Source organism: Hyperoodon ampullatus, assembly GCF_949752795.1.
Source record: "Hyperoodon ampullatus genome assembly, chromosome: 2".
NCBI lineage: Eukaryota > Metazoa > Chordata > Mammalia > Artiodactyla > Ziphiidae > Hyperoodon > Hyperoodon ampullatus.
In genome coordinates, this window is record NC_136915.1 from 118,113,417 (window position 1) to 118,130,938 (window position 17,522).

The following is a 17,522-nucleotide window of genomic DNA, read 5'->3' on the forward strand; positions in this document are numbered from 1 at the left end:
TGCACCGGGTACTGTTTTGTCCCTGGAATATAGTAGTGAACAAATTTGGCCAAGTTACTGCTCTCATGGAGCTTATATTCTAGTTAGGGGCACAGAGTGGGAGGGGAGAAAGATAATAGCCAAATATATAACATATTGGGTCCATGGATTTTAAGTCCAAGTCCAAGAAGTGTTGGAATTGGGATATTAGAGTAGGTGAGATGGAAAGATAAAGACAGTGATCAGAGAGAAAAGAGGTGCTTGAAATTAAAATCACAGAAAAATTGTGGCTATTGGAAAAGACAATGTCTGGAGTTTAACCATGGAAGTAAGCAGCCGGGTGGGGAGTAGAGGATACAGTTGGAGGAGAAGATCAAGACGGTGAGACCATGGTACGGGGAGGATCATCAACATGTATATTTAAATCTCCAAAACCGAGGACACAGCAGTTAGAGTGATGGTGAGTCAGGAGCTAAAATTTTCAAGTGATGTTGGGAGTGGCTCAGTTTTGGTAGCTGGCTGCAGGGGATAGTGGTGGTATGATCTGATGCACAGAAATGTGCTGACAGGTCTCATTCTAAATTCAGTGCTTGGCTCATCGATTTCCAGCCTTTGTTTTCTAATTGTTTAGGGCTCTATATTTCCCTCCAAGTACAACATTGACCACATCCCATGAGGGTCTATCTGTAGTATCTCATTATTGTTTAGTCCTACATATTTTCAAATTCTTTATTCGATCTACAAGTTATTTATAAACATGCTGTTTTATTTTTTTTTAATGGGCTTTTTCTCCAGTCTAATTTAGATGCTCCTCTCCTGTGTTTCCATAGCCCTCTGTGATCTCCCTCTTGTAACCTACCTACTGTGCTGACATAGCATATTTATCTTCCCCACCGGACTCTAAGTTCCTTCTGTGTAAAATGTGAATGAAAGAATGAACAAATGGATGAGTGAATGCCTCCCATCTGGTACCACTCTTCGGGTATCCCTTTCCCCTCTGCATGCAGATTCCCCTCTGGCCCCATCTTCCTTACCTTTTTCCTCTGACCCTGTTTTCCTCTTGAAGTCCACCTTCTTCCCTTACACCACCCTTCTTCTTAGTAAATATTTATTGAGCCATAGTACCTGCCATTCACTGAATGAAGCATGGGGAGAGGAGACACAGAGATAAGTAAGACGAGGTGCTTGCCCTTGAGGGGCTCTCAGTCAGGGAAGGCAAACATATAAACAACTCACAATTACAACATGGAAAGTGCTAAGACAGAGATACATGTGAAGGGCTGCAGGAATCTAAATAGAGGACCTATCTCAGCCTTGGGGTCCGGGGAGGCAGGAGAAGGAAGAAGCCTTTGAGGCATATTTGAATCCCTCCTGACACTGATGGCTCCCCTCTGCCCGCCCTCCCCTAGACCTATGAGCAGCGTAAGGTGTTGGAGTTCACATGCCAAACGGCCTTCTTTGTCAGCATCGTGGTTGTGCAGTGGGCTGACCTCATCATCTGCAAGACCCGCAGAAACTGTCTTCCAGCAGGGCATGAAGTGAGCACCGCCCACCGGCCCCAACACTCTCCCAAACTGCACCCCTAACTCTCCTTCCCGACCTCCAACACACCCTTAAACATTTCCCCTCAGAAACAAGATCCTAATATTTGGGATCCTGGAGGAGACGTTCCTGGCTGCTTTTCTGTCCTACACTCCAGGCATGGACGTGGCCCTGCGAATGTACCCACTCAACTGAGTAAGGGGAGGGGTGCAAGGCAGGGTGTCTCTGGGCACAGGGAGAGCACATGGGAGGAGGCATGTTTGAGCAAGGAATTCAAGAGGGGAGCAGGCTCCACTCAGTGATGTAGAGAGAACTGCCTGTGCTCCCAGAAGGGCATCTTATCCGGGGAGGAATTAGGGACTGTACCAAGTGATCGCAACCCACTAGACATGCAAACTTAGCAGATTTGCCAGTGCTTAACAGAGTGGTACCTTTTCTATGATAATGTGTGGTATAGCTGTCCCAGGCTACACATTGCTTGGAGCTGGTGTAATCATAAAACAGCCTAATCTATGCATGGCTAACTCTGCTGTACTTCTGCAAATCCGTTTTAATGTTCATATAGGTGGGTGGGCACACTGAAATTCTTATTGTCTGGTACCTTGTTTGGTTCAAGTCCCAAGTTTTTGTTTCTTTGTGGTTTTACATTAGTATATGCTTGTGAAACTTTTCCATTTAACATTTTTATAAAGAAAAAAGCAAAACTCCCATTTCATTCCCACTCCTCCCCCACCCTGCATTGGTAACCTCTATTAATAATTTAGTGTGTAGTCTTCCAACTGATTTTCTATGTGTTTACACACTTTGCTCACCTTTCTGTCCCTTGCAGTGTTCTGCACAATGCTTTGTATTCTGTAGCTTTCTGTCCCTTGCAGTGCTTTACACAATGCTTTGTATTCTGTAGCTGCTCAATTAATGTTTAATAAAAGACATTGGCACTGCCCTTAGATACTGACAATTCCAGGTTTGAATTTTGGCTGTACTGTGTATTATTCTATGACCTTGGACAAGCTGGTAACCGCTCTGAGCCTCAGCTTCAACTGCAAAGTCTCGATAACACACACCTGGCAGATTGTTCTGATAATTACAGGTAGAAATGCATATAATACATGAAGCACGACATTTGGGTCCCGGTGGGCACCTTGTTAATAGTAGCTCAGTTGTTGCTGCTATTAATGTCAACATATAAATGATAGTAAACATGGTTGAGCATTAACTGTGCTCCCAAACACTCCTGTACGTACCTTGACCATAAAACTCATCACCTAATACTGTGATTATTTATTTTGTGTGTTTATCTAACCTCTTTTCCCTGATTGCTTGAGCTTCTTGAGATCAAAGACCATCGTGTCATCATGTTTATTTCCCCAGGACCTAGCACATACACAGAGTAGACATGATAATTGTTGTTGAATGAATGCATGGCTGTATGTCCGTAACTGTTTATATTGGTTGAGGGGTGTGTGTGTGTGTGTAATGAACCATGGCCTAGGCCTGCCCTGTCCAATATGGTAGCCACCATCTTTATGCAACTATTGAGCTCTTGAAATATGGCTAGTGAGACTGAGAAATTGAATTTATAATTTTAGTTGACTGAATGTTAAAAACTAAACCAGTGTCAAATATTTTTCAATTAAATACAACTTTATTGTTTTGGTTAGACTACATTTTCCTTTAACCACTGAAAATTTAGTGTCTAACTTGAGATACACTGTCAGTGTAAAATTCTCACTGGGTTTCGAGGACTCGGGATAAAAAGAAGAATGTAAATTAACTCATTAATTATGTTTATATTGATTACATGTTGAAGCAATAATATTTGGGGTTAAATAAAATATTAAAATTAATTGGACTTTTTTCTTTTTACTTATTTTCATGTGCCTACTAGAAAATATTAACTAGCACATGTGGCTCACAGTATACTTTTTTTTTATATAAATTTATTTATTTTATTTATTTATTTTTGGCTGTGTTGGGTCTTCACTGCTGGGCGCGGGCTTTCTCTAGTTGCGGCGAGTGGGGGCTACTCTCCGCTGCGGTGCATGGGCTTCTCATTGCGGTGGCTTCTCTTGTTGCGGAGCACAGGCTCTAGGCATGCGGGCTTCAGTATTTGTGGCATGTGGGCTCAGTATTTGTGGCACGTGGGCTCTAGAGCGCAGGCTCAGTAGTTGTGGTGCAGGGGCTTAGTTGCTCCGCGGCATGTGGGACCCTCCCGGACCAGGGCTCGAACCCGTGTCCCCTGCATTGGCAGGCGGATTCTTAACCACTGCGCCACCAAGGAAGCCCTCACAGTATATTTCTATCGGACAATGCTGCTCTAAGCCATCTCTCTATCATCCAAGGGACAAATGCGGTCCTGATTCAAGCCCTCCCCAGAGTCCATCTTCCTGGTCTATAGAAGAGATTCAGGAAGAAAAAGATTTCCTCATCTTTGCAATATAGAACAGTGTATATATTCCCTGGCAAGATATACCCCACATCTAGTCTCAGACCCATCCTGCTTGGAGTTTGTGGGTGCAAGGTCTAGAGAACCCAGAAAGCAAAGGAAGTCTCCCTCAGAGACTCCACAAAAGCTGGTAGACAATCTCTGTGAACACTGCATGTACCTCTAACACGGCATTTATCCCTTTCTGTTCTCACTGGCTTTTTACACTCCTGTCTTGGCCCCTCTGCCCTCACTCCCCAGGCTCTGACCTCCTCAAAGGTAGGGATCAACCTCCCACACAACAAACCAAACACTCGATTCCCAGGCGCTGTTCTCTGCACCTGCCTTTCACTGGCCCCTCTATCTCCGCCCCCGCTGACCAGCTTTTGCTCTCTTGAGGATAACCTGGTGGCTCTGTGCCACTCCCTACAGCGTCCTCATCTTTGTCTATGATGAAATCAGAAAACTCATCATCCGTCGTCACCCTGGCGGTAAGGCTCCCCTGCACCCTGGCCTGAGAGTCTGCCAGCGTCCTGACCAGCTGCCCCACTCCCCCTGGTTCCTCCAGGCCCACTGCCCTTCTCCCCAGCTCACTGCCCAGCCTGTGCTGTGCCTGGATCCTGCCCTCTAGTCCTTGACCCCAGCACGCTGCTCCTTCTAACCCTCAGGGCCCTGCCTTCCACCCTCAAGCCTCCCACCTTGTCCTGGCTCACCCTTCTGTTTTTCTCCCCTTGAGGCCTTCCCCAGTTCACTCTGGTCTCTTCTCTTCCACAGGCTGGCTGGAGAAGGAGACCTACTACTAAACTCAACAGAGGAAGATCTTCACATGACATCAGGGTGTCCTGAGCGCCAGGTGGGGGAGGGTTGGGGTAATGAGTTTGGGAAAACATCTGAGAGTGCACATTAGTTGGGGCAGGGAGATGTCAGGAGGAAGAACCTTGGATGAGAGAGACAGGTGATCCTAGGGCTGGGTTGAGGGCACCATGGATAGGAGATGAGGTGGGTTGAGGGGAGCCCAGCCTGCATCTGACTGGAGCCCAGCAGGGGGCTCAGTAGCCAGTCAAGAGAGTAAATGTTTGCAACAGCCCTTAGCTCCTGGATGTGTCGCATCTGATTTTTGGAGAATGGGGATTACTGTGACACTCTCTCCCTAGATCTTCATGGGAGCCAGGCAGGGGAAGTCTTTCAGGGACCAGAGTCAAGGCTGAGAAGGGATCAGAATCAAGCATCCTTGCCCCTTGAGGGCTACCCCCTCAAAGTCACTCTCCAACCCGACAGAGAGCAAGGACAGGACAAGTCCTGGGATCAGAGAAACAGAGGAGGTGAGAGAGGAGCAGGGAGCCACACCTCACAGCGGGGCCACAGCGCCCACTCAGGTCCTCAGATCAACTTACAGACGCATAGACTTTTCGTGCTAGACCTCATTTCATCATGAAGAACCTGAGGTCCAGAGAGGTTAAATGACTTGGAAGGGGCCACGTGGTGAGTGGTGAATGTGGGGCCGCTGCCCTGCCTCTGAGGAAGGGATTGGTGTTCCCGTAGCCCCAGTCATCAGGGCATCTCGACCCCATGCCAGCCCTCAGCTGTTTTCTCTGGCGTAACCTTGAAATAGAGGCTGGAACAACGCTGAATGGATCCCTGTAGCCTTTACTCTAGGCAAAGCACCCGCCCCCTCATGCCCCAGCTCCACACAGGTGATGGATGTTCCCCAAAGCCTGGCCTCCGAGCCTGGGCCCAGCACTTGCTGCGTCTCAGGCACGTGAGGAGTCCCCGGGAGCCTTTCTCTCCTGCCCACCCTTGGTGGCAGCTCTTCCTTCCTCTTCACCCACTCGCTGGCTTTTGCCCTGTGAGCTGGTCCACTTTACCCTGTGGATCGGTTCGCTCTCAGGCTTCTTTTAGAGGAGAGGGTTGGCTGTGCCGAACCGCATACAGAGAGAGAGAGAAATGCTGAGAAAAGCTGGTGGAAATCGTAGACTGTCACCAAAAACAAAGCACATGTGTTAGGTGACTGCACATTCTGTCTGGCGGTAGACAAAGGCCTTACTCACACCATCCATTAATCCATACAACAAATACATTCTTACCACCCCACCCGGTTTTATAGATGAGGAAACCAAGGTCTGTCTGATTGCAGAACTGGTGCCCTCAACCACTTTTCAGGCTAGTCTTATGATGAAGGCTGGGCCAAAAATATACCAATGCAAAAGAAGAAAAATAGGATGGTGATAGAGGAAGGGCTGTGGACGAGTCTGGAGGATGAGAGGCCATGGACTAGCAAAGGGAAGGCTGTCATAAGGTACACCAGCCACTCTCCCCCTACATCGGGCCCTCCTCAGAGGTCTCTCTCCCACCTGCTCCCCTCCCTCCTCCAACACAAGGTCTCCTAGGGACAGGGCTGTATCAGTCTGGGGTCCTTCCCCGATGCTGACAGGGCTGAACCAGAGCCCGGAAGACGGAGGGGCCAGGGTGTGTGTGAGTGAGTTGGGGTGGGGGAGCATGGCGGGGCCAGCTCCTCAAGTTTCAGTAGCAGGAGCTTTGGGTGTCTGGTGGGTTAAAAATACAGAGGCCCCAATTTAGGGTCATTTGATATCGGTGGCTGAGCCTGAAGGCAGGGGCCTAGAGGGAAGGATTTGAATAGAAAGTATAGAGCAAAGTATGGGAGAGGAGGACAGGAAGGAGGGGAGGGGTGCAGCTGCTGAAAGGGATCCGGGTGGCTCTGGAGAGCCAGGGCCAAGGAGAGGGAGGAGGATGGGATGAAACAGCCTGGTGGCTGCAGAAGCAGAGAGGGAATGGGGCAGGCCTGGGTCACCGTTTTGTCCCATCTCACAACCTGGGGGTACGAGAGGTCAGATTCAGGATGGAACGAGTCTAAGGTCCCAATGCCTCTGTCCCAGTGTTCCCCCCTCCTCCAGAGCGCAGCAGAAGGAGAAACTGGGGCGGAACGTCATCTAGGTCATATACGTACGGGCGGGTCCACCTGTCTCTGCTGCTGTCTTTGCTCTGGTCATGGGGCTGTGGGCACGTTGGTCACTCCCTTGAGATGGGTTCTGAGGTCTCTCCAGCTCCAGCATGCCCTGCCTAGCTACCTCTGGCCTCTCCTGCGCCAATGACAGCTGTCTCTCTTGGACCCACTCCTGCCACGTTCTTGAGATTTTCCCTGGCCTTCCTTGCTTAGCCGTGTAAGGTCTGCCCTGTGGGAGTGCGGAAAGGTCATTCCTCTAACATAACTCCATGGTGCAAAACACCCGCTGTGCCTCCAACATCGGAGACACCTCAGGGTGGGCATGGGGGCTTCTGACTTTGATCTAGCCTCTCTCTGGTCTCCCTCGTGCCTCTGCTTACCTGTGCGTGAGCCCTGGAGGGCCGTGAAGAGGGTCCTTGAAGGTACCCAGAGCTGAGCCCATCCACTCCGCCCTCACCCTCAAGCTGGGATCCAGGAAGTTCGAGCCCCTCTGCGCCGGCTCTGCTTTGGCTCTCAATGCACAGAATTAAGCAGCATCCTTGGTTCAGGGCACAGGGCACCACCTCTTCATGTTTCCTAGTGTTAATTTTTTCCCCTACCGTTGATACCTGATCCTTTTTGTCTTGTCAGAGACGTAGGAATGAACAGTCACAATTCGCTCTCCTTGGAATCATTCAGCCAGGGGAATCCTCCTTCCCACTGTGCCCTAGAAAACCAGTCCCGTAGGATCCGAGTAGAGAGTACAAGCAGGAGGCAGCAGCCCAACGACTTTCTCCTTCTCCTCTCGGGTCTGTGGGCAGAGAAGCCCCAGATGCGCATCTCCAAGGATGGACGTGGGCCAGCACTTCACGCCCCACGCCCCGTCCTTCCTCTGCATACTCCAGTTAGGAGTGTTGAGTGAAGCAAAGGAAACTGGCTGGAGCTGAGCCAGGGCGCCAGTCCTGGACTCGGCTCCATCTTTTATTCAGAGAATGACCTCATCCTTGGTCTTGGTTCTTTAAAGGGAAGTGCAGGGGGTCTCTTTCCTGCAGCCTGGATTGCATTTGTACTCCCCCCGCTTCCTCCACGGGATCAAAGAAACAGACTTGACCTAGAGGAGAGTCCCAGCTTTTAGGACTTAGAGGCAATACCACATTTGCCCCCCTTTTTACAAATGGACGACAAATTTAACCTCTGACCCAGAATACCTCCTCCTCCTCTGCGGCCCCAGTTCCCTCTCTCTGAGTACCCTTGCCCTCGCTCCACTCTCCCTAACTACCCCCAAGCCTCCCCTCCCCCAGCCCCAGCTTCATTTACCTCCGACTCATCTGGTCTTATTTTTAGCTCCAGCTTTTTCCTTTCTTAATATGGCGATGAGCTCCTAGGCTGGTGTGGGCACAGGGGCCGAGGAGCCCTGGACATTGGGGGGGAGGGGGAGGGGGAGGGGAGGAGGCTCTGGGAGCCTGGGTGAGAGGTGTTGGAGGTAGGAGGATCCTGGCCCTCACGGGGCCGTCCTGGCCTCAGGAGGTTATCCGTCTCTCCTGCCAATCCTGGAGACATATTTAGACAGGACCAGGTGGGGGCCGAGGGGTGCCAACCTCAAGGGCAGCTCCGGTTCCCTCCCCGCCCCCTGTTCCTAGCCCTCCCCCTGACCCTGTTTCTCTTGGCTCTGTCGGCAGTTTCTCCAGGACCTAGCAGTGTCCTCTGTCCACTGCTCTGGGCCATTCCCCACCCCACCCCCATCGTGAGCCCCTAACTCAGGATTTGGGACCCAGGGGCCTCTCCCTACCCCAGCTAACCTCTTCTGGACCGGGAGAGCCGACCCAGATCCCACTACCTCCATGAATGCTGCAGACAGGATGGGGGCCAGAGCTGTGCCCGGCCTGCGGCTGGCACTGCTGTTACTGCTGGTGCTAGGGACACCCAAGTCAGGGGTGCAGGGGGAGGACGGGCTGGAGTTCCCCGAGTATGATGGTGTGGACCGTGTGGTCAATGTCAACGCAAAGAACTACAAGAATGTGTTCAAGAAGTACGAGGTGCTGGCACTGCTCTACCACGAACCCCCCGAGGACGACAAGGCCTCACAAAGACAGTTTGAGATGGAGGAGCTGATCCTGGAGGTGAGTGGCGGGCTCCGCAGGCCTGCAGAGCAGCCCAGTCCCTCTCTGCACCCCTCTATCCTGCAACTCCATGTAGATCTTTAAGAGTGGGATCTGGGCGTGAGGGGCAGGGCGGCAGGACCCTGTCTCAACCAACAGGACCAACAGGACCCAAGTGGCATATGACCTGAGCCAGAAGAGAAACAGAGATTCAGGAACCCCCAAAGTACCACCGTAGTCAGGCAATTTAAGGAGGGAGGGGGGTGCTGCAGGGGGAATCTCTCCTCCATGCTAGAGGAGGGTGGTAGTACTAGGTTTGGCTAGGACTGGGGTGACCCTGGAAGGGGGGCAAAAAAGGAAAAGAGAGGTTCTTCAGGGGAAGGTGAAGAACTGCAGTACACCCCCAAATCTACTTTCCTAACCAAAACGTACCCTCTCTCCATACACTTCAGGGGCTGCGCCCCAAAGAGATCCAAACTGAGTATAAATTTAAATGTTATTGACATTTTACTTGCATGTCACTGATTTAATGGCTAAAGGTTTAATAGAGCCCACCATGCCTCCCACTGGCCTCTCAGTCCCCTTCCCCTGCCATCTGCCCCTATTGGATCAAGCTGGGCACCCCGATTGGAAAATTCTTGTGTTTGGAGGAGGCTTCACCATGCCTTCCCCAACATGTCTTTGTGGGAAGATTCTCCTCACCCCCAAGCTGAGCTGGGGCACAAAGGAGAGAGAGAGCCTATTGTTACAAGAAAAAAGCCCATGTTTGGAGATGACTGGAAAATGTGGTCACACAGCCCTCCAGGAGCCGGGATGTGTTGGAGTCTCCTTGTCCAAGCTGCCGCAGCCCCTCCTCAAGTTTGGCAGGATGGAGAGGCCCCAGCTTGCCCAGAGCTTGGAGTATTTCAGGGCAAGACACCAGGACTGTAGGTTCTCATTTCTGTGTGCCCCTGCCGGGTGCTGGAACCCGCCGCCTGATTAATGAGCTGAGTATTTTTATCCTGAGCGCTCAGCATCCCTGGCCATCCACCTGTCCCACCCTCCTGAGAATCCGAGCGCCCCGAGTCTGTGTTAGGTGGGGAAAAGCTGCGAACCATGCCAAGGCAGAGTGCATCAGGGTTGAGAGCCCCGCTGGGAGGCCCATGAGGACAGGGACCTAGGGTGTGACTCTCCATAGCCTAAGGACAGCCTGAAGTAGAGAGTGAAAGGGAAAGTCCCACCCCATTGAGGAAAACCAGGCCTATTTCATCTCTAATCTCTTTGTCAGTCTCTCTGCCTCAAGAGTGACCAGTGGGGGCCACGGTGACCTCTACTCTCAGCTCTCTGGCTCTCGCTGCTCCTCAGCAACATGGACAGAGCCCCACGCCCCCCACCCTCTTGCCCTCCAAAATTCTCCCCATTGGGACTCACTCAGAAGAACCCCAGGGACGTGTAACATCACCCCCACACTGAGCGCGGTCTTTGATCAGTATGGAGTACAGGGCTCAGCTCCGAAGGAGGAAAGAGCCTCAGTCATCCTGAAGCTAGACCCCTCAGCATCCCTAAGGAACCTGGAAGTACATGCACAGTGCCTTAAAGTTCAACAGAATAAGCACATTGTAAATGAGCAATAGGTGTTCAGGAATTAAAATTGGACCACAGACCAAAAGGGTGGAGGGGGGCGTGGTAGGGAAAGTGGAGATATCCTGCATCCTAGCACCGTGTCCAGGTTAACTTATATTCCCTGCATCCCAAATGACCCGGCTCGAAAGCATGAGACCGGGAATAGTGGTTACTAAGAATTCCAGAGGCTGATATTAACCCTAACTCTCCCTTCAGTTAGCAGCCCAAGTCCTAGAAGACAAGGGTGTTGGCTTCGGGATGGTGGACTCTGAGAAGGACGCGGCTGTAGCCAAGAAACTAGGTAAGGGAGGGGTGGGAAGAGCAGGGAGGGGAAGGTGACCGGTGAGAAAACACTGAAATTTGGAGGGTTATGGCTGGGGGTTCCAGCCTCTCCTTTATTCCTTATAGAGACCCATGCTCAAATCCCAGAAAGAGGAGAAGGTGGCCTTCTTTATACCTACCCAAAAAAGGGGGCTAGGTTCTGGAGGAAAGGGGGAATCAGGGAACACAAGTGGGGCTGGAGAGACCTCTGCAAACTCCTCTTCCAACCCCTCCCCCTCCAGAGCCGTGGGCTGGGTATTACAGCACCAGCCACCAGGGGGCAGCCCAGGCCTGAGACTGGACTCCGGAAGTGGATGGGGGAGGGGTGGCCAGTAATGAAGTCATCTGGTCAGTAATAGCTGAAGGTTAAAGTGCTGGATTGGGAATCAGCAACTAGAGTCTTCAGAGGAGGTAACAGGAAGATCTGTCTCTGGTTATGGCAGGCAGAGAAAGGGGGGAGACATCTTGCTAGGACCTATATCTCCCTACGTCCTCCCCTAGCATTCCCACCTGACCCCAGCTTCCCCCTGGAGAGCCCCTGGGGCCAGACTAGCCACCTAGGCTAAATCCAGGGGTACAGACACCGGGGATGGAGGGGCTGAGAGGCAGTGAGCAGGGTCGGGGACAGGGCAAGATGTGTGGTCTAGTGAAGGATTATGGAATGGGCTGCAACCCTGGATTTGGACCCTTGGACCTGTGGGAAGGTTGCAATCATGGCACACCTCTGGCTCACTCCCTAGGACTAATTGAAGAGGACAGCATTTATGTATTCAAGGAAGATGAAGTCATTGAGTATGATGGCGAGTTTTCTGCTGACACCCTGGTGGAGTTTCTGCTTGATGTGAGGACTCCGCTGGACCTAATAGCCTTGCTTTAAGACCTCACACCCTTCCGACCAACTGCAGCCTCTCTCTCTCACACACACACACACACACACACACAAGGCAACAGAGAGCCCCTTCCTCCCCGTTTCCCAGCCCTCTTTTCCCTGATCCCTCTCGTTGCCTCTACCACTGAGTTCAGAAACTCACTCTCTTCCTTCAATGTCCTTGCTCTTCCAGGTCCTAGACGACCCTGTGGAATTCATCGAGGGTGAACGAGAGCTGCAGGCATTTGAGAATATCGAAGATGAGAACAAACTCATTGGCTACTTCAAGAGCAAAGACTCAGAGCGTGGGTAACCCTCAGACTCCACTGTCCCCTCCGCTGGTCCCCCACTTCACCTATCCTCCTACCTCCCCACTTCACCCGCTGGCTCAGCATCCCTACCTCCTCACTCTTCTTGCCATGGTGGGTCCATCGACTGCTCTGATCTCCCTGCACTCTGCGGGTTTCACAGACAGGCACCAAGGCATTCCCCTACCCCCACCCCACCACTGTATGTAACCACTCTCAGAGGACTAGAGGGGGTGAGTCTCAGAATGAACCCCACCTGCCGAAGAAGAATTGGGGAATGACAGAGGGGGGATGGTTCCCTGGCAGACCCTGGTTTCCCCAGAGACTGACTCTGCATTCCCCCCTCAGATTACAAAGCCTTCGAGGACGCAGCGGAGGAGTTTCATCCCTACATCCCCTTCTTCGCCACCTTCGACAGCAAGGTTCTCCTCCCTGCTGCTGCACTGGGTCTCCCTCACTCCCCTCAGCTGCCCTCCAGCCCCCTCTCCCAGAATCAATGGGGGACCTCCTCCCTCCCTACACATCAGTACTCCCCAACCCCACCCCTCCTCGGGCCTCCCCCATCCCACAGATTTTAAATTATCTAACCCACCCCTCTCTCATCTTCAACCAAAGCCCAGAGAAGTTAAGACACTTGTCCAGTGTCACAGAGGCAGTGACAAGGGCCCAGGTTGTCTCACTCCCTGCCTGACATCTTCTCCCCCATAATACTTCTTCTCACCATGACCCCATGTCCCCTGCCCCACCCCCCCATCCCCTCCCCGAAAAGGTGGCAAAGAAGCTGACCCTGAAGCTGAACGAGATCGATTTCTACGAGGCCTTCACAGAAGAGCCTGTGACCATCCCGGACAAGCCCAATAGCGAAGAGGAGATTGTCAACTTCGTGGAGGAGCACAGGAGGTGGGCAGCAGGGGCAACCCTCTGAGCAGGGTAGGCTCCTCCCCAGGCTAGAACACGTGTCTGTGACATGGGCTAGGGGAATCTCAGCCAACCAGGAGGCGGGTCTCTCCTAGAGATGAATACACTTGTGGTATCAGTTCTTATTGATATACTGACCATTTTGCACAATATTTTGCACCCCAGCACTTAGCCCAGAGCCTGGAGCACACATAGAAGGTGCTCCATGAATGTGTACGGTTCATTGTGATGTTGACCGAGACCAGTGTTGAGTGCCTGTGGTCTGCCAGGAACTCCGAGGTGCTCTCTCTCTTATTATATTTAATCCTTTTAACAACCTCAGTTAAAAAGAGTCCACGAGTAGTGTCAGAACTGGATTCTAATCCAGATTTGGCCTGTGTTCTTTCTCATACATTACCTACACCAGTGGCTCTCAACAGGGGTGGAGGGAGTGGCGAGGGAGGGGGAGGATTTTGTCTTCCAGCGGGTTATTTGGCAATGGCTGGAGACATTTTTGGTTGGCGAGAGAGCTACTGGTATTTAGTGGGTAGAGGCCAGGGATGCTGCTAAATATCCTACAATGCACAGGACAGCTCTCCCACCATGAAGAATTATCTGGCCCCAAATATCACTAGTGCTGAGGTTGAGAAACCCTGCCCTGCATTCACACATAATTCTCTTCCTTCACAGTACTCCACAACTGGAAATACCCATTCATCAGTGCAAACACTACTTCTCTTACTCCCTCCCACTAGATTATGGTCCGCTTCATCAGGGCAGGAAGGTTTGCCTTGTCCAACTCTGTCTACACAGCACACAGCACCTAGCATAACGTTGAGAACATCTCCAACACTCAGTGTTATTGAATGAATGAGTGAATGAAAGAATGAATGAATGAACACCCAAATGTCCAGTTCTTTCTCCCGAAAGTCTCTCTTCCAGTCCCCTTGCCCACGCTTCTCTCTCCTACCTGCTTTAACCATGCAATTATCTGGGCCTGGTGCCCAGAGCTTAGACTTTGCCAGATGGCTTTGTTCAGGACTGCAAGCTGTCTATGCCCTAGGCATGACCCTGTGGCAGCCTCTGCTATGGGGACCCTCTGGAGCCAAGGGTGTCCTTCTTGCCCACTGAGTAGTGACTTTCTTTCTCTTCTAGATCAACCCTGAGGAAACTGAAGCCTGAGAGTATGTATGAGACCTGGGTGAGTGTCCCAGATGGGGCCCAGGCCCTCGCAGGAGCATGGGAAAACTCAAGTCCTAGAAACATCCAACGCTGCTGCTCCTCATGTCTTGCTTATAGGAAAGACAGTGCACCACAAAGGTGGAGGGTTTCTGTTCTGAAGAACATGTCAGGAGTTGGGGGACACACAAAACTTGATGACGATGACAAGGGAGGAGCTCTAAGCTCTGGGGCTGAAGGGTTTGCCAGCGGAGGTGTGGGGACCCTGGAGTGGAAGGGGGCAGTGTACTTGGAAAAGGGTCACCACCACAAGAATACACCTGCTCCAGAAGGTGGATTTCCACAAACGTTAGGTCCAAGGTAGATCTAGGGCCTGTTCTGGGCTCTCTAACTTCAGTGAGTATAGCTAAGGTCTCCCCTCCCTGCCCCGCACAGGAGGACGATCTGGATGGAACCCATATTGTGGCCTTTGCAGAGGAAGCTGATCCTGGTGAGGGAGGAATACTGGATTGGATTTGGGGCAGGGGCGGGGGCACTGGTGAGAGAGGGAGATGGGGTATTTATCAGAGCATAGGCTTTTAACACATAAGACGGGTTTTTTTAGAGCACAGTTTACAAGCAGCCTGGGGCTAGACATGCGGAGTTGTGGGAGGCGGGAAAAGAGAGCTGGACTCCTGTTTCCTCTGTGCCCCACCGTGCACTTATCACCTGTGTTCCCTCCAAGATGGCTATGAGTTCTTAGAGATTCTCAAGTCTGTGGCCCAAGATAACACTGAAAATCCTGACCTGAGCATCATCTGGATTGACCCTGATGACTTCCCCCTGGTAAGAGATATCACTCAGGCACTGCTGTCCGAGGCAGGGCACATCCCAAGGTGGAGCCTGTTTCAGAGTTCCTATCCCCATCTCCTAGTGGAGGAGCCTGTCGCATGCTCAGGGGCACTGAGCACATCCTGAGAAAGGGGACACAGGATGATGGGAAGTGTGGGAACAACAGGATTCCCAGAGCAGAGGCTGAGCAGATAGCTCATGTGCCCAGGGCTGGCTCCTTCTAGAGAAAACCAGAGTTTGGGGGAGCAGAAGGGCACGTTAACCCTGCATGTGGGTGTCCACAATCACAGAATCAAAGCACAGAAATTCCACGTCTCAGGGCACGGCTCTGTTCCCAGCTGAATCCCCAACACCTAACACTCTTCGTTCAGGATCAGAACAAGGTTTCCTATCAAGTTTTCCTCAGAAAGGAGGGACCAATGTCCCCAGCTGACCCTCTTGATACTTTCCTTTTGGGATATCTACGCTTTAACTGCTTATTTCTACCCATTCCCTTCAGGCACTATAGCTGGACCTATCCACCAATCTACCGTGGGTTCAGTGCCCTCCCCCTCCCCCTGGCTGACCCTCACACTCACACTCACCCTCCTGGACTCAGGTGCTCCTAGCCTCCATTACGTTGCCATATGTGGTCTCTCCACAGCTGGTTCCATACTGGGAGAAGACGTTTAACATCGACCTGTCAGCCCCACAAATAGGAGTCGTCAATGTTACTGATGTGAGTTTCCTTCCCTCATCCCCGGTTGACCCCCAACTCTCCTTCCCAACATAGCTAGTCCTCCTCTGCTCTGCTAACTAGGAATTGAGCCCTCCCCACAGGAGTTAGACATGCCCAGTCTAATGGCTGGAAAGAGGGAGAGATTCCTGCCCTGAACACACCCCTGCCTCTACCTGTTGGAACTGACTGCTCGTCCTCCAAAGCCCAGTTGAAATCCTCTCTTCTCCATGAAGTCTTTCCAGATCTCCCATTTGGAATTGTTCCCTCCTTGGCACTCCCAGAGCCCATGTGGCATTGAGAACATGACTTTTATATGGCTATTTATGTATCATGTCTGTCTCTTCCAGTAGACTTTGAGCTTTTTGAGGGCAGAAATCTTCTCACCCACACACAGATAGGCTTCAAAAATATTTGTTGAGTTGAATAGGTCACAGCCTGCTTTCATATAATTCTCAGTCTAACTGAGGAGGTAGGTATTCTGTTAACTACCAGGCCAGATCTGATAAACTCTATAATAGAGATACCAATAAAACACCAGGAAGGCACAGAAATCAAAGTGACTTCTGCTTGAGAATCAGAGAGGGTTTAAAAGGGGTAGAGTTTAAAGTGGAGATTGTTGTAAATCAGGCTGTACCTCAATTTTAAAATATAAAAAATTAATTAAAGCTAAACAATTAAAAAAATTAAAACACACTGGAGATTGTACTGTGTATAAGAGTTCTACAAGTGAAAATTATATGAGTCATTTCCAAACTGATGGAAAAGTTGGTGCAAAAGGTCAAAAAGTAGGAAAATGAATATCAGATTTGGGAAAGGGCAAGTTGTTTCTTACGGCTTGAGAGTCTAGAGATCTCTGAGGATGGTGCTAGAAAAGCAGGTATTGGAAAGTCTTGAATGCTAAAGAGTTGCTGACTTTATTCTCCAGGCCATGAAGAGCCACCAGTGGTTTTGCATTAAGGGCATGATAGAGAGGTCTGTTTTAGGAAGCTCAGCATGGCAAGAGCTTGTAAGAAAGACTGAAGGGAGAAGGTCTATTTGCTGATCCAGCAATTCTTTCTACTCCCACTGTCACTATTCCAACCTAGACCCCCACCTGGACAGTTTTCCTGCCCAGTGACAGATGAAGAGAAGGGACAGAGGATGTACAGAGTCCAGTGAGTGGGAGGACAGGTCTAAAGACCTGAATCGGGCTTAGTTCTGATGCCTTGTCTGTGCCATGTCCTAGGCGGACAGCATATGGATGGAGATGGATGATGAAGAGGACCTGCCTTCTACTGAGGAGCTGGAGGACTGGCTGGAGGATGTACTGGAGGGCGAGATCAACACAGAGGATGATGACGATGATGACGATGATGACTAGTTGCTGTGGCAGCCATCCCCTAGCCCCACCTGCTGTCCTCCTGCCCGCTCCTCCTTCCCTGTCCTTCCCTGAGCTCCTCCAGGGACACTAGGTCATTCTCTGCCATGGGGCCCATTGGGGTCTCTATGCTGTGTGCTGAGATTCAAGGAGCTACTTTTCCCCACACACCAGCCCAGCTATCTCATCTGACTTCTGTTTCCTGCCCACCATGTCCCTGTATCTATTATTTGTTTCTTCCATCACTCCCTACATGCTTTCTTGTGACTTCCCTCTTGCCATATCTATGGGCCCCCGTCTCTCTTCTGCTCCCTCCAGCTGAGCACACTCTTCCCCCACTCTCTCAAGTCTTCTATCCTTCTGACTGTCCTGTCCCTGGCCAGGGGGACGGGAGGGTACTGTGTTTGGGGCTATATCTTAGCAATCTCTTGTTAATGTACTTGGGTCAAATGAGA

At 51.1% G+C, this 17,522-nt stretch overlaps 2 protein-coding genes across 2 annotated transcripts in view; both read left to right on the forward strand.

The window, feature by feature from the left end:
• Positions 1–4,749, forward strand: part of LOC307065324 (sodium/potassium-transporting ATPase subunit alpha-4-like) — a gene marked incomplete at both ends in the record, with an annotated part of 30,699 nt that extends 25,950 nt beyond the window's left edge. Inside the window, 6 exon segments of the mRNA XM_079722147.1 lie at positions 1,389–1,495; positions 1,497–1,517; positions 1,611–1,713; position 1,716; positions 4,330–4,437; positions 4,721–4,749. Of these exon segments, the coding sequence (XP_079578273.1) occupies positions 1,389–1,495; positions 1,497–1,517; positions 1,611–1,713; position 1,716; positions 4,330–4,437; positions 4,721–4,749 (369 nt within the window).
• A 3,958-nt stretch (positions 4,750–8,707) lies between these two features.
• CASQ1 (calsequestrin 1) lies at positions 8,708–17,070 on the forward strand (the record flags this gene model as incomplete). The annotated part of the gene is made up of 11 exons (XM_079697855.1): positions 8,708–9,007; positions 10,805–10,889; positions 11,650–11,750; positions 11,971–12,082; positions 12,434–12,507; positions 12,855–12,985; positions 14,138–14,183; positions 14,597–14,651; positions 14,886–14,986; positions 15,636–15,710; positions 16,936–17,070. The coding sequence occupies exons 1-11, from the start codon at positions 8,729–8,731 to the stop codon at positions 17,068–17,070; spliced, it is 1,194 nt and encodes a 397-aa protein (XP_079553981.1). The 5' UTR covers positions 8,708–8,728.
• Between the last annotated feature and the right edge of the window lie 452 nt (positions 17,071–17,522).